This window comes from Aphelocoma coerulescens, chromosome 5 (assembly GCF_041296385.1).
Source record: "Aphelocoma coerulescens isolate FSJ_1873_10779 chromosome 5, UR_Acoe_1.0, whole genome shotgun sequence".
NCBI lineage: Eukaryota > Metazoa > Chordata > Aves > Passeriformes > Corvidae > Aphelocoma > Aphelocoma coerulescens.
In genome coordinates, this window is record NC_091019.1 from 63,430,875 (window position 1) to 63,444,966 (window position 14,092).

Consider the following 14,092-nt stretch of genomic DNA (forward strand, 5'->3'; position numbering starts at 1 on the left):
CCAGCTCCCTCAGCCACTCCTGGTGCTCCAGCCCCTTCCCCAGCTCTGTTCCTTTCTCTGGACACGCTCCAGCCCCTCAGCATCTTTCTCGTTAGGAGTGCTTTCACTTTCTTTGATCCACTTTCACTGGATGTTTCTTTCTAACGGTAAGAAATAATCCAAATTATTATAACATTAACAGTGAGATACAGAAGAAATTATGAACCTGAAGTTTCTGCATTGTGACTTAGATACCTGAATATTCATTTGTTGCTCCTGTAGCTTTTCCAAGTGCTCAATCCGTTGCACCATGAAAGCATTCATCTGCTTCTCAAGCTCGCTGACCCTCTGGTGGCAGTGGGGCTCCTCATGTTGAGCCTTCATATTTGCTTGCTGTTCAGACACCCACTGCAGCTGCCTGTCTGTCTCCTGCAGTTTCTGAAGTAGTTCTGAAACTGAGTTGACTTTTGCTTCCAAATCATTTTGAACCTGCAAGAAAGGATTTTAAAAAAAAGGGAAGGGGAAAGAAAAACCATTATTGCAGAAGATGTCTGAGCATGAAAAGAACAAAACACCCTTCACAGAATCCTGGATTTGCATCCCAAGAGAAACAAAATTCTATTTAGCCCTAAAGTTTGGCAGTTTAGCAATATTATGAAATTCTAGCAGATAAATCAAATGTTCTGTCTTTTGCCCATTTAGTTAAATCCAAATTAGTTCGCTCTGGTATATTGGTCAGTGAGTGTGAGATGACAAACACACAAAGCAGATTCAGGCTCTCTGGAGCTACCAGCATCAATTTCAGGCTTGTTTGGAACATTTCTGATTTTAAGAGGACAAAGAGCTGCTATTCCCACGAGCTACTCACTCACCTTGAGAAGTGGAGCTGTCGTAGCAATGGCAGCAGCAGTGGCTGCTGCAATGGTTGTTGCAGAGTCAACTTCCCTGGGTGCTGACCTGGTGTCACCACCAACACTTTCCCTTTTATCTGTGGGGGCATTTCCTAAGAGCTGTACCTTCACCTCCTTATGAACAGGAATATTTTGAGTTCTATAAAAATAAACAAATGCTTGTAAACAGCATTTTCCCCACAGCCCCTCTGAGCAAATTATTTCCCACAAACAGCATTGACATCACTGCATAAGCATTTCTCCTTGAAGTTTTGACACAAGATACTCCAGGGAATAAAATCAACTGGAAACACTTTCATACACAAAAAAAAGAATACTAGCAGAGAACAGTAAAAAAACCCACTTCTTCCTTACTAGTTATGCATTTTGGCAAAAACAGAAGTGGTGTAGCTGTACAGAAACAGTGCAGCTCAGACACTAACAACTATTCACACTTACTTTTGCATTAATACTGCTCTCAGAGCCTCCTTCTGGCCAGTAGCATACTGAGAAATAAAAACATCATCTGTGGGGATGGACAAACATATTTTGTTGAGATAATTGACACAACATATCTATTTCACAAGTGTTATATCAATATATTTCATTTTGCTGTGAAGCATCTGTTGCCTGCAGGAACCACATCATCTATTGCAACATCAAATTGTTTCCCTTCAGTAAGTAGAAAACTTAATGACAAAAGCAGGCTTCATTTAACACAATTTTTCTAGCACTGAATGCTGGTATCAATAAAGTCCAATAATGGTGAGTAAAGTCTCAATGGTAATTCAAGCTCAAACAACCAAGTCAGTAAAATGCTGCAAATTCTGACTCAAAAAATAATTAAAAACTAAAAAACTCAACAACTGTGATATGAATATTTCCCTGCAGTCATCATAAATTAAAACAAATTATCTTAATAGCTTTACATTATGCAAAAAAGGATTGCAGGTTCTCCCTCACCCACTCTTTGCTGGGCAGAGGAAGCAAATGCTGATAAGTCAGGTAGCTGCTGCCTGTGAGTGTAAAAGAGGAAACTATAAAGTATTGATTTTTGGCCTTTGTGTTTTTTCTCCTCTACACAGCCCCAGATATCCAAGAAACCTGCAGAAGTGTGTTTTCTTTAAAAAGCCTTCACTTCCCTAAGTCTGACTGAAATTGGCATATTCAAAAATGAAAGGAAAATATACTGACATTGTGATTTCTTAGGAATCTTAAGGATTAGAAATACACTTTTTTTGGTATAGGCTGCTTGAAGAAAAATATGCCTTTGTAGTACAATTATTCACAAGAGGAAAATGCATCAAAAGAAGCCCCTTCCCCAAATAGTCTGTTCAGAACATGAACACTTTGGTTAACAAAAGGAATCTCAACACTCTGGTACACTGGCAGAAGTCCCACTCAGTTAATCACAAGAGTGTAATGCCAGCAAGAATGCAGAAAAATTTGCAAAATTTAAGAATGTTTGTTAAAATTATCATCATTTTATCAAAGCAACCTTTGAATATTTTCACTCAGAAGTTTCTGTAATGAAGAAAAATACCTAAAAGCTCCCTTTTCCTTTAATTAATCAGTCTTCTTAGGGGAAAGAAAAAGGGGGCTGCAGCAGTAGATTGATGTGTTTTACCTTCAGGTCCTCTGGTATCTTCCAGCAGCAGTGAAGGATCATCTTGTGCTGCAGCTTCTCCAGGATAATCCTTCAGAACAAGAGAAGAAAAAGCAGAGATCAAAGCCTCTGCCAACAGTAGGCAAAATTTTAGAGGCAGATGGAACTGCTGAGCACACAAATGGAATCATCTGCACACAGTAACACAAAGGCACAAAGCATGCAATGATCTCTACCACAGAATCATCTGGACATTGCTGTCAAGAACTCGTGGCATTTTAGGCACTAAAACTCTAGAAACACAATTCAAATTAAAAGTATATATTCTAGGTGCTGAATAAGCTTCTTCTCCTCATTTGTGGCCAAAGAAGTAGCAGTGAAACGACAGCTGTTTAAGTTTAGCCAAGGTGCTAATCTGAGACAATTCAGGATTGCTCGCACACAGAGAATTAAGAACTGCTAAATAAAGTCCCTCCAAACACATCAGCAACAACACCACATTTGCAGCAACTCAAAGAGGAAAAGCAGCTGGACAGCCTTGGTGCAGAGGCTGAGCCAAAATCTTGTGCTGCTTTTAGAGGAGCTACAGGTTTTTGAGGAAATTGCTGTTCTCTTAGCTCAGGACTGAAGGAAGGAACAGAAACTTTTCTTACCATCTGGGATAAAAACATGGGCTCTGAAGTTTCGACTGGAAGCAGACATTCTGGATATCCCTTGGTGCTTAGGACTCCTAAGATAAAAGCAGTTTTATTGTGGTCATAATGGTGTGTGGTGCATTTTCTGTACAGCTCCACACTTCCCTTATCTTTGAATGCCTAAACATCATGAGCCTCATAGCACAAATGACCACAGAGACTGAGCTGAAGCTTAAAAACATCAATGAATTCTGTGAGTCTCAATGAGAAACTTGATTTACAGCATGGGGAAAACTCTGAAAAACAGAACGTTACTAAAGATCCTTTAAATAGGGATGTTTAACAGGGATTAAGCATCCCTGCCGCCATGGACAGGGACACCTTCCGCTATCCCAGGTTGCTCCAAGCCCCACCCAACCTGGCCTTGGACACTTCCAGCGATGGGGCAGCCACAGCTTCTCTGGGCACCCTGTGCCAGGGCCTCACCGCCTGCACAACTCGCTTCCCATGCGCAAAACAGTTCGGGAAAACAAAGTGTGCTGACAATTGCAGTACGAGAATACAAAGATTCCTTAATTACAGAACTCCTCCGTGGCTGAAATCGCCTCTCAGCGCTTTCAGCAGAAGCCTGAGCTGAACCCGGCGGTCCCCGACACACCTGGAGCGGCGCCGGGGGAGACGCGGGGGATCCCTGGCCCGCACGGAGCCCAGGCCGGCACCGCGGCCGGGGGAGCGCGGGGAGCTCCGTCTGCAGCCACCTCCGCCGGGCAGGGCGAGACCCCGGCCCGGAGCTTCTGCACGGCGACCGTCACTTTCCTGCCGCGGCCGCCGGCCGGGGGCTTCTCCCTGCGGAGCCCTGTGGAGCGGATCAGCACATCGCCGGCCGTCAGGCTGCCCAGGGAGTCCTGGCTGGAGCTGCTCTCCGCTTCCATGGGGGACGACTGAGGGGTTCGGCGAGCGGCGCCTTCACGAAGGGGCGTCCGTGCGGGCCGGGCGCTGTGGTGGCCGGACAGCAGCCTGAAGGCTCCGAGGCGCAGTTCCCTCCCACGCCGCGGGCACGGCCGCCGTCCCTAAGAGCGCCCCGCTCCCGCTGTCCTGTCCTGTCCTGTGCTGTGCTGTGCTGTGCTGTGCTGTGCTGTGCTGTCCTGTCCTGTCCTGTCCTGTCCTGGCCTGGCCCGTCCTGGCCTGGCCCGGCCGCTCCCGCCGCCGGCACCGGAAGCGCGCGGTGCCATGGCCACGGCGTCCACTCAACGGCGTCCGGCGGGAAACGCGGGTTCGCCTCTCAACAGCGTCCGGCGGGAAACGCGCGCCCCGAGAGGGTAAATCGGGCGGCGGGTCTGCGCGCGGCCGATTCGCCGGCCCGTGGCGAATCTGCGGGGCCCGTGAGCCGCGGGCGACCTCGTGCGCGCGCGTGTGGCGAATCTGCGGGGCCGGCGCGCGGGGCGGTGAGTGCGCGCGGGCCTCGGGCGCGTGAGGGGACGGGAGGGGGGACGGGCGCGCGCCCGTGAGGGACCGGGAGCGACCCTGAGGAACCGGGAGCGTTCCCGTGGCCTGGGAGAGCCCGTGAGGAACCGGGAGCGACCCTGAGGAACCGGGAGCGTTCCCGTGGCCTGGGAGAGCCCGTGAGGAACCGGGAGCGACCCTGAGGAACCGGGAGCGTTCCCGTGGCCTGGGAGAGCCCGTGAGGGACCGGGAGCGTTCCCGAGGAACCGGGAGCGTTCCCGAGGGACCGGGAGCGACCCTGAGGAACCGGGAGCGTTCCCATGGCTTGGGAGAGCCCGTGAGGAACCGGGAGCGTCCCCGTGGGCCCTGGATGGGGAAATCCCCGCCCTGCACCGGGAGCTTTCGGTGGGCATAAGGGCGCTCTGTGCCCGGTGTTGGGCCGGGGCTTGGCTGAGCGAGTGACTCCTGAGGAGCTTCAATGTGCCCTTGGAAGGGAGAACTGGAGGATGGAGTAAAAGGAAAAGACCAAAAAAATAAAGCTCGACGTGAAGTTGGTTTAGCCTCAGGTTTTGATTTTATTGAGTTTGAAGCGTCAGTCAAGTGTGAGCTCACTTAAATCGGAGAGTGCTGATGGGAAAAGGAGTGTTTTCCCTCAGGACTGACGCCCATACGCGTGTTCAGCATGCTCAGAGAGGCTCCCCGGTGCCGGAGGTCAGACTGACTCTGGTAACTCACACTTGGTGTTGGATTTCTCCCTCTGATCTCTTCTCCTTCAGAGCAGGGTCCCGGCCAAATCCAGAAGGCAGTGAATGATAACAACCTGTGCACCAGCTAAACCCGGTTATCCAGCCCCTCTCTCTTCTCAGCCTGTCCTCACTTCATTAAATGCCTCTGGCCTCTTAAAATCAATTAGTTTGGGCTTCTTTTAAATCTGATGTCCACCCAGTTGTAGCCTAGTAATCCCCCATGATAAAAGAACTTTCTCTACAACCTGTGGGGAGTTTACCTTGACACAATTCTTTGACTTGTGATTTTTATCCTTTGACACATTTCTTTGGCTTGATGTTTTTATTCTTCTTTGTCCTTTTCAGAAACACTTGCATGGTGTTCTCTGTGTGTAACTGGAAGCAAAGGTTTAAGGAGACATTTCAGCTTTCTTTTTATGGAGTAGCTGGTACCTGTACCTAATTCAGATGGTTAATGGGGATTACAAGTGTGAAGGATTTATAGTGTCTCTCCATCAACTCTTCTTCCCAGAAAAATTCAGCTCTTCTCTAAAAGGTGGGGGGAAAAAAAGTCCCAAACACAGGGCTTGTTTATTTTGCTCAGAGGGACTTCTCTTAATGTTTTTTTTAGAACACCAAAACGTATCTGGAATAGCTCCAGGGCCTTTCAAGAAGGGAGATTTCCCAGTTCTTGCTCCTTTCTGGTGAACCAGCACAGCCAGGCTGTGTGTCCCTTGCAGCAGAGGTTTATTCAGAGATCTCTGCTTCCTGCAGTGTGAATAGCCTTGTTTAGAAGGGCAATGCTGAATTTTGAACTCGTGTTTAGTCCTCCAGGCTCTGTAGGATTAAACCTGAACCGTGCAGGAGTGGTGTGAACAGCTCTGTAGGAAGCTCTGGGGTGGGTTGGTCGAGGTGCTGAGCACTCTTTCCTCACCCTTTGTAAAGGTTTTCTCGGAGTTGCAGGGAAAGAGGAGAAGCAGCAGGAAATCTTGAAATAATACATTTGCCAGACTTTAGAATGAACCAGATTTGCACATTCCTGGGAATGTTCAGTAGCTGATTTATAGCTGAAGGTGCAGCACATTCCTGGGAATGTTCAGTAGCTGATTTATAGCTGAAGGTGCAGCAGAGCCGTGTAATTTCACTGTGGAATGTGTGAAATACCTGTACTGGGACAAGAGCTTCAGGCGCTTCAGATCAGATGGTGCAGTTGTGCTGATGTGAATCAGAGCCTTTCCCAGGTGTCAAAGCTTTGTGAAACTACAGTTTCAATCTGCCCAATCTTGCCGAATTAGTCACAGGACAGGGATCAGGTTTGCTATAAATACAAATACGCTGAGCGTGAGAAAATGGCACCGATAATTGAAGCTTGGAGCTTCCCGTGTTTGGCAGAGGACAAAAGTCTTTCCTGCTCCCTGCAGTTTCTGTTTAATTATCTACATACCCTGCCCTGAGAGAATTGTCACTGGTCTTGTTTTCTCACAGGCTGAGAAGTGAGAGTGAAGTTGCCATCACTTCTCACTGGTCACTCCAGGTGATGGGCATGTCCATTCTCCTAAAACAAATTAGGGGTTTAGGATAGAGGAGATAGGCTGGAGAGGGACTTGGGACAAGGGCATGGGGTGACAGGACAAAGGGTAATGGCTTTGCCCTGAGAGAGGGCAGGGTTAGATATTGGAAAGAAGTTCTTGGCTCTGAGGGTGGGGAGGCCCTGGCACAGGGTGCCCACAGAAGCTGTGGCTGCCCCATCCCTGGCAATGTTCCAGGTCAGGTTGGACGGGGCTTGGAGCAACCTGGGATAGGGGAAGGTGTCCCTGCCCATGGCAGGGGGTTGGAATGAGATGATCCTGAAGGTCTGTTCCATCCCAAACCAGTCTGATTCAGTGACTGCCTGAATGAAACCTGGTTCCTTCTTAGCCACCTTATCCTGTAGGTTCTCCTTCAGAATATCCCATGTGACCTGTCTGGCCATGAGGAATTCTTGCATCTTACATCCCAGAATCATCTGTGCCCTTGGCCTCCAATCCCTGAATTGTCTCCCTGTGCAGGGATAAAGTGTGATGTTAAGAGGCAGATGTCACAATCCCTGTGCTGCTGGGAGGGGGTGTAGGGAGAGTTCACTCTTGTGAGAGCTCCCTGGTGCTATTTTTAGTTGCTTCATTTTCTTTCTGTTGTAGAAATAATTGTTACTGTCTCTGTTCATGTTCAGGCAGCTTGTGTACCCCTTCCCTTCCCCCTGCTGAGAGACTGCAATAGCTAAAGCTCTCTAAAACATGAGTATCTTGCCCAAAAATTGGCAAAGCATAATAGAAGATTAATTGTAAGTAGCCCTTGCTAAAGGGCTAAAAAAACTTTTTTTTTCCCCAAAGTGATTGCACTTCAGTGCTCATTTTTCTTCCACGAGTTGAATTAAACTGAAGGAGCTTGTTCTTGTCAACACATGATATTAGTTTGCATTATCATCTGTGATGATAGGTCTTAGATAACATGGAAATTAAGGGAAAAGGAAGATGAGGCTTCAGTATTCTAGGAAACCTGCAGGGATGCTTTCAAGCCTTAACATGTTCAGTGTGTTGGGTTAGGAATGTGAGTCTTCCTTGAGGATGCTTGTTTAAATTCTTGGATCCATGGCTGTTTACTTCTTCCCTTTTTCTTTGTCTGTTTCATTCCTGTAAGGCCATTTTCACTGTTCCCTGTTTTTCTTGCATTTAATTCACTACAGTCAATGACCACAACATTTGCTGTAGTTCCGGTGTTTGGTGCAGCTACACAGAAACCAGGCCCTGCACCTGGTGCTGCATCTCTTCAGTGACTGCCAGTTTGTATTGGCCTTTTTTCCTCACTTTTTACAGATCCCATCTAAAGTCACTGAAACTCCAAGGCTAGAAAGTGTTATGGCTTTGCTTCTTCCCCAGCTCCTGCCCTAGTTTATTTAGTAAGCTTGACAGCACTTAAAAAAATAAATAAGGTACTTTATAAGACACTTTAGCTGTGTGAAATGCCCTAAAAGTGTTTAAAGGACAGCAAATAACAGGTGGATCTGGTAAAGTTTCATACCTGGAATTATCTTGGATGTTCTTTTAACTGAATACATTCCCAATAGATAACTTCTCTTTGAGTGAATGGCTTGGAAGTTTGCCAGCAAAGTTGCATTTAAACACACTTCAAGGATGCATAAAATTCCATTCTGATGTAAAATGTTGCAGTTCACATTTATGTTTTTTATTTAAAACTCGACTTTTATCCTCACTTTTAGGTGACTGAGTCACAGGCGGTGGAACATGGCTGGACAATTATCAGAGTCTGATCAGATCAAGCAGGTGAGATGCTGCATTTGGGAGGGGTGGCTTTGAAGGTCTTGTGCTGCTCTGTCACAGAGAGTGGAAGGTGTAGGGCATAGGGAAGGACAAAAACTCTTCTGTTACCATCTGAGTTAACACAACCAAAATTTAAACAGGTGACCATTGACAAACAGCATGTTTTGAGTATGAGCAGCTTTTGGTGCTGAAATCTTCTGACTGAGAGTAAATTTTTCTAGTGACTTGTCCTTCAGATTCAGTGTCACCAGCTAGCCCATGCAGCTGCAAGAAAAGTTAACACAGATTTTTTTTTTAATATTCATTGTCCAATCTTTATTTACAGTTCAAGGAGTTTCTTGGCACATACAATAAACTTACAGAAAATTGCTTCTTGGATTGCATAAAGGATTTCACTAGCAGAGATGTGAAACCAGAAGAGGTAGGTGATGGCCTCTAATGACCCTTTGGTAGAATTGCTGTGCAGCTTTCCAATTTCAGAAGCAACTTCGAGAGTTTTGATCTTTCAGCTGGCAGCAGCCTTCAGGGGAATGTGGTCTCTGGCATGCTGCTTCCAAGTGAGTGCCCTATCCCTGGGAGTGCTGCAGACCAGCTTGGACAGGGCTTGGAGCAGCCTGGGATAGTGGAAGGTGTCCCTGCCCATGGCAGGGGGTGGGACTGGATGTTCTTTAGGGTCCCTTCTGACCAAAACCATTCTAGACGTGGCTGTCACACACAGAATCTGCCCAGTCTCCACTGAGTATTGGCTGCTCATTGCAATTCCATGTGTTTCATTCCCTGAGCAGTCAGTGGAGGTTCTCGTGCCTTAACTTCTCATGGATAGTAGCTCCATGGACATGGAAGCTGCCCACCTACAGCCTGCATCTCATTCTTTGAAGCATCCTGCTGGAATATTTGTTTACCTGCCCACGTTCCTGCTTTGTAGTGAGGCACGGGAACACAGCTCTGGCTGTTAAATCCACTTCCCTGCACTGCAGGGAGCTCCCTCACGTTGGCATCTCCAGAAAGATTAAGCTCTCCATAAGATTAGTCGCATGGTTTTGCTTCTTGCCTGTTGAGAGGCTGTTTCAGAGCCTAATCACTTTGTTGGTTAAAAATCTAATAACCTTTGCTTGACTCTGCTGGCAGGAAAAAAAAAAACCTAAAATTTTAAACTAACTGTTTTTTGAGCATCTTCTGTGTCCTTGGAGTTCAATTCCTCACTGCAGGCAAAACTCATGTCTCATTTCAGCTTTGGTTCTGCTGCCCTGAACAGAGCTCTTTTAGCTTCCCAAGACAGATTTCTTTTTTCCCTAATCTTCCCTGCATCTGATTTAGTGGAATTCTACTACAGGTCGTAATTATTCTGGATCAAAGATTATTTAGGTCCAAAAAATACTCTTAGATTCTTGGAGCAACCTGGTCTAGTGGGAGGTGTCCCTGCCCATGGCAGGGGGTTGGAATGAGATGGTATTTAAGGTCTCTCCCAACCCAGACCATTTTCTGTTTGTGACCTGCCTTATGTTACTTCTGTGGATTGCAGAGGGTTCGTGTCTGGTAGTACAGGAGCTGCCTGTTAACAGTGGAACTTGGAAGAAACTTTCTTATGGGATGTTCTGCCCCTATTACCCATTATGGGATTTCTTGCAGAGCACCTGTCTCTGCAAACAGGACACTACTCTAGATGGACACTGGTCTGTCTGGTGTGGAAATTCCCATGTTCCTCTTTAAAGTTTTAGTTCCTTATTATATAATTAATACCCCATGCATCCCTTGACAAAACCCAGCTTCTGAGCTCTTCCCTTACACAAGTCCCACCCCAAGTCTGGAATTCCCCAGCAGCTGTCACACACGCTGCTCCCTCTGGCAGCAGAGGCTTGGGGCAGTTCCCAAAGTTGTTTCCTAGGGAGACTTCACTGCTGCTCAGCAGGTTTGGCTGTAGCTGGTGCCAGGCTGAGGAGAGAGAAGGGCTGGTGCTGGGTGGTGTGTGGAGCTGCTGGGGTTTTGTCTTGTTCATTTTCATCCTTTCTGCTTTTTGCATCCCTTTGTACCGAGCAGAACCAAAGCAATCTCTGGTTTCCCAGGCAAAGGGGTTGGCTTTCCTTTCTACCCGAATTTTTACCTTTTGCAGTGATAGCAAGGTTTTGAGCCATGGCACAGAATATCAAATTGGTAGCTGTAGCTCAGAAATAATCTCTCAACTCTTTCTCTACATTTAAGATAGAAAAAAACTACTTTAAATTTAAAAATACTGTGGATAGGCCCTGGTATTTATTTCCCTGTCCAGCTGACTGATGTGCTGTGGTGGCTTTGCTGAAGGGTAACCAAGCAGGTACCAGAAGGCTGGTAGAGCCAATGGGAACAAGGGCAAAACAGGGTTACACTGAGCTAGCAGAGAGTGGATCATATGTGGCTATCAAAACCAGTATGTGTCTGTAAACAGAATTAAAACAAAATTTACTAATAGATTTATTATTTATTTCAAAATATATAGTTCAATGCCACAAGAGGAGCCCAAGGACAAAAGGATGGTATCTCCTAGGTCCAAGGTGTTTTCCATGGAGACTTTAGTATGAGAATGAGTATTAAAAGATGTTTCAGGCATACCACAAAACCTAAACATTTTCTACTGCTCTCATCTTGAGGCTTGACAATATGAGATGTACTCACCTAATTGTTTATCCCTGTCTGTGGTGATATTTTGGGTCCTGGTTGGGGAAGTGTTTTAATTACTGTCTGAAGCCCTCTGTTTCCCTCTTGCTGTAGATAACTTGCTCAGACAACTGCCTGCAGAAGTATCTAAAGATGACACAGAGGATCTCCATGAGATTCCAGGAGTACCACATCCAGCAGAATGAGGCTCTGGCAGCCAAGGCAGGACTGCTCAGCCAACCTCGTTAGACCAGAGCACTGTGCTCAGACTTAAGCTGTGCCAGTGTCCCCTGGGCAAGAACACATTTGGGGATTCCTACTGTCAGGACGTGTGTCCAGCAGCTCAGAGCAGAGCTGTGGGTGCTGCTCAGGCAGTGGGAGCCATGAAGGGTTAAACAAGAGCTCAGTCGTGGTGGCCTGGCAGTGGAGTTTGTTTCCACAACGGAATGATACGGATACAACTTTTCCCAGGGCCCACGGACTGGTGTCTGAATTTCGGGGGTGTGGGAGGGCTCACCTGCCTTTTGCTGAGACTGGTTGAGATCAATCAATGTAACATGGGGAATACACTTTTTTATTTAATTCAAATAAAATCAACAGGAGCCATACACGTGTGTGCATTCTTTCCAGAGAGCCCTTTTTGGCACCCTGCTGGAAAGCAGCTTTTCATTTGCTGGAGGCTCTGCTCAGGTGCCCTAGAGTTCTGTTCATTCACTGCTGCCGTAGGAGCTGACAGATGCCAGAGGGAGCTCAGGCAGGGTGCCCCAGGTTATCTTTGCCTCGTGCCTCACCCTGTCATTTACAGGGGACAGAGTGGCAGTAGCAGCACTTGTGCCTAAGGCAGCTCCTGTGCATTCCTTGTTTCCCTCAGGGAGCCCCACGAGCTGCCTGGCCTGATGCACTGCAAGCACTGAGCTTGCTGCAGTTCTCTCCTTGATCCGTGTGAATGGCAGCAGGAAATACGGGGTCTGCATAGCACAGGCTCTGTTCTGCTGCTGCACGAGCCCACAGAAAGGTTTGGAAGGCAGCTGGATTGGGTTAGGATACAGAGCAGTGCTTTGGAAGGATCCTGACAGCTGAAATCCTGCAGCCAGGGCGTTAGCACAGTGGAATGACAGTGAACAGGGACCCTGTGCTTCAGTTCTAACTCATAAAATACAGGAACAATGGGAACTGAACATCAGGAGCACCAATTCTGAGATTTCACGTGATGAGGAGTGAACCAAAGCTATTTCATATCAGCTGCCAGGTCCTGCTATTTATAAAATGAGAGGCAACAGCAAGGAACAGAAAGGGCAGGAAGACTTTTGTGTTGTTACCTCTCTAGCTTTTTATTTCCAGCAGCAGTTTGAGTAATTTCCTCCCTTTTTTTATTACTACTCAGACTCTCAGCTGTCCAGGCTGTGGATTCCTGGCCCCTGAGGGCAGCACAGTGCCCCTGCCCCTTGCACCAGACACTGCTCTCTGTGCTGCTGCTCCAGCTCTCCTTGGAATCCTGTTCCTGTGCTTGCAGAGGTGGCAGGAACCAGTGTGACCCTCCAGGCTCACATCCTTGTGTTTTGTACTCACTGTATCACAGCTTCCTCGTTTGCCTGTGCCTTGTTACCTTGGAGAGGTGTAAGAGAGCTCACTCTGAAATAGTGAAGGCTAAAAACCAGCCCAAATAAGGCAGCAAAAGTCTCCAATGTCCTGTTTTTTTCGAAGGAGTATCAGGCTAAAACTGTCCAGATTGTTTGCTGCAATCAGGCCACAAATGTTGCAGCCAATTAGAATCAATACATGCATAGTAAAGACTGAAGGCTTTCCTTGAAGCAGCTCTCTTTTTGTTAAACATTTGAAAGTAATCCATGGCTGAGATTTTCCAGTGGATCTTTATGTGCAAGGAGTTGCTCAGAAAAGTGCCTGAAGAGTTTAACTGATGGAAGTGGAGGATTTTCATGTTTTCTGAGCAAATCACCTTGGGGCTGAAGTGACTGGGTTATAAAAAAAATAATGGTTTTCTCTCATTTCAGTATTTGGAGGTAGGAATATATTTAATTATTTATTAGGACGGATTTCCTGAACAAAAGGTAAAGCAAGTTTTAGATGGAGTAAGTTAATAAATTACTCACTTTCAGTTTTGGATATCTGGTTTTGTCCAAGCTCTATTTCACTCCAAAAAATGTTGTGATCTTTCAAATCCAGGTGACTGGTTGCATACAGATGATACAAATATATTTTAGCTTGAAAATAAAGTGCATCCATGTAACTAAAGCATCCAGGTGATAAAAATAAATCATAAAAATGGGATTATGGTTTTACTCTGGGATATAATAAAAAGCAGCATTTTCTTAAATGCTGTTAAGGGGTGTCAAGAGGAGGTGACTCACCTTGCTGAGGCACATTAGGTGCAGGAATGGATCCAGCTCTGATGGATGAAGGAGCAAAGGGTGAAAAACAGGATGTTGCTGAGAAAGGAGTACTGAGAAAGCTGTGGAAAAAGTGAGCCAAAGTGGAGGTGGGAGGGGAGGGAGCAGGAGGGCAGCCTGCCAAAAACCAGCTCAATGAAACTGAGCTGGTAAACAGACACTCATTTGGAGGAGATGCTCGCTCACTGCAGCAGCGACAGGAACACAGATCCTTCCTGCTGCAAACACACAATTACTTATCAGCCCACAGAAACCAGAACCATTTCAGCAGGAAGGGTCAAATGAGAGCCTTGCTCCAGAGTGCCCTGGACAGCAGCAGTGCTGGCAGAGGCATCAGATCAGTCAGCTGGAAGATTATAATAGAGGCTCCTTGAATTCTCTCCAGGATAAAAGCAAAGCCCCAATTTATGTAATCCCCTGCTGAGAGCTTCAACTGCTGAGCTCTGTTGGAAGGCAAG

At 46.7% G+C, this 14,092-nt stretch overlaps 3 protein-coding genes across 10 annotated transcripts in view; 1 reads left to right on the plus strand and 2 right to left on the minus strand.

The window, feature by feature from the left end:
• Positions 1–4,303, minus strand: part of KIAA0586 (KIAA0586 ortholog) — a 68,277-nt gene extending 63,974 nt beyond the window's left edge. For all 4 annotated transcript variants that reach the window (XM_069018537.1, XM_069018535.1, XM_069018534.1 and 1 more), the window contains exons 1-6: positions 3,769–4,303; positions 3,129–3,205; positions 2,497–2,566; positions 1,329–1,395; positions 852–1,029; positions 235–468 (exon numbers count right to left, since the gene is read on the minus strand). In XM_069018537.1, coding sequence (XP_068874638.1) covers positions 235–468; positions 852–1,029; positions 1,329–1,395; positions 2,497–2,566; positions 3,129–3,205; positions 3,769–4,042 — 900 coding nt within the window. In that variant the 5' untranslated portion in view covers positions 4,043–4,303. The remainder of the gene's footprint in view (positions 1–234; positions 469–851; positions 1,030–1,328; positions 1,396–2,496; positions 2,567–3,128; positions 3,206–3,768) is intronic.
• A 141-nt stretch (positions 4,304–4,444) lies between these two features.
• Positions 4,445–11,834, plus strand: TIMM9 (translocase of inner mitochondrial membrane 9). 5 transcript variants are annotated; one of them, XM_069018542.1, is made up of 4 exons: positions 4,445–4,555; positions 8,535–8,598; positions 8,921–9,016; positions 11,341–11,834. In XM_069018542.1, the coding sequence occupies exons 2-4, from the start codon at positions 8,560–8,562 to the stop codon at positions 11,473–11,475; spliced, it is 270 nt and encodes an 89-aa protein (XP_068874643.1). In that variant the 5' UTR covers positions 4,445–4,555; positions 8,535–8,559; the 3' UTR covers positions 11,476–11,834. The 5 variants fall into 5 exon arrangements, with proteins under 5 accessions (XP_068874643.1, XP_068874648.1, XP_068874645.1 ...); XM_069018547.1 differs by lacking the exon at positions 4,445–4,555 and adding an exon at positions 4,589–4,958; XM_069018544.1 differs by lacking the exon at positions 4,445–4,555 and adding an exon at positions 4,965–5,279.
• Positions 11,835–11,927: 93 nt separating this feature from the next.
• Positions 11,928–14,092, minus strand: part of ARID4A (AT-rich interaction domain 4A) — a 53,266-nt gene continuing 51,101 nt past the window's right edge. Inside the window, exon 29 of the transcript XR_011151509.1 lies at positions 11,928–13,696. The gene's annotated coding sequence lies outside the window, so the exon portion shown is untranslated. The remainder of the gene's footprint in view (positions 13,697–14,092) is intronic.

What these genes read in the sequence shown, in the direction of transcription:
- TIMM9 (XM_069018542.1), top strand. Translation starts at nt 8,560, where the DNA reads ATGGCTGGACAATTATCAGAGTCTGATCAGATCAAGCAG. An exon ending in AGTCTGATCAGATCAAGCAG is followed by an intron (nt 8,599 to 8,920) that starts GTGAGATGCTGC and finishes CTTTATTTACAG; the next exon opens with TTCAAGGAGTTTCTTGGCAC. An exon ending in GAGATGTGAAACCAGAAGAG is followed by an intron (nt 9,017 to 11,340) that starts GTAGGTGATGGC and finishes CTCTTGCTGTAG; the next exon opens with ATAACTTGCTCAGACAACTG.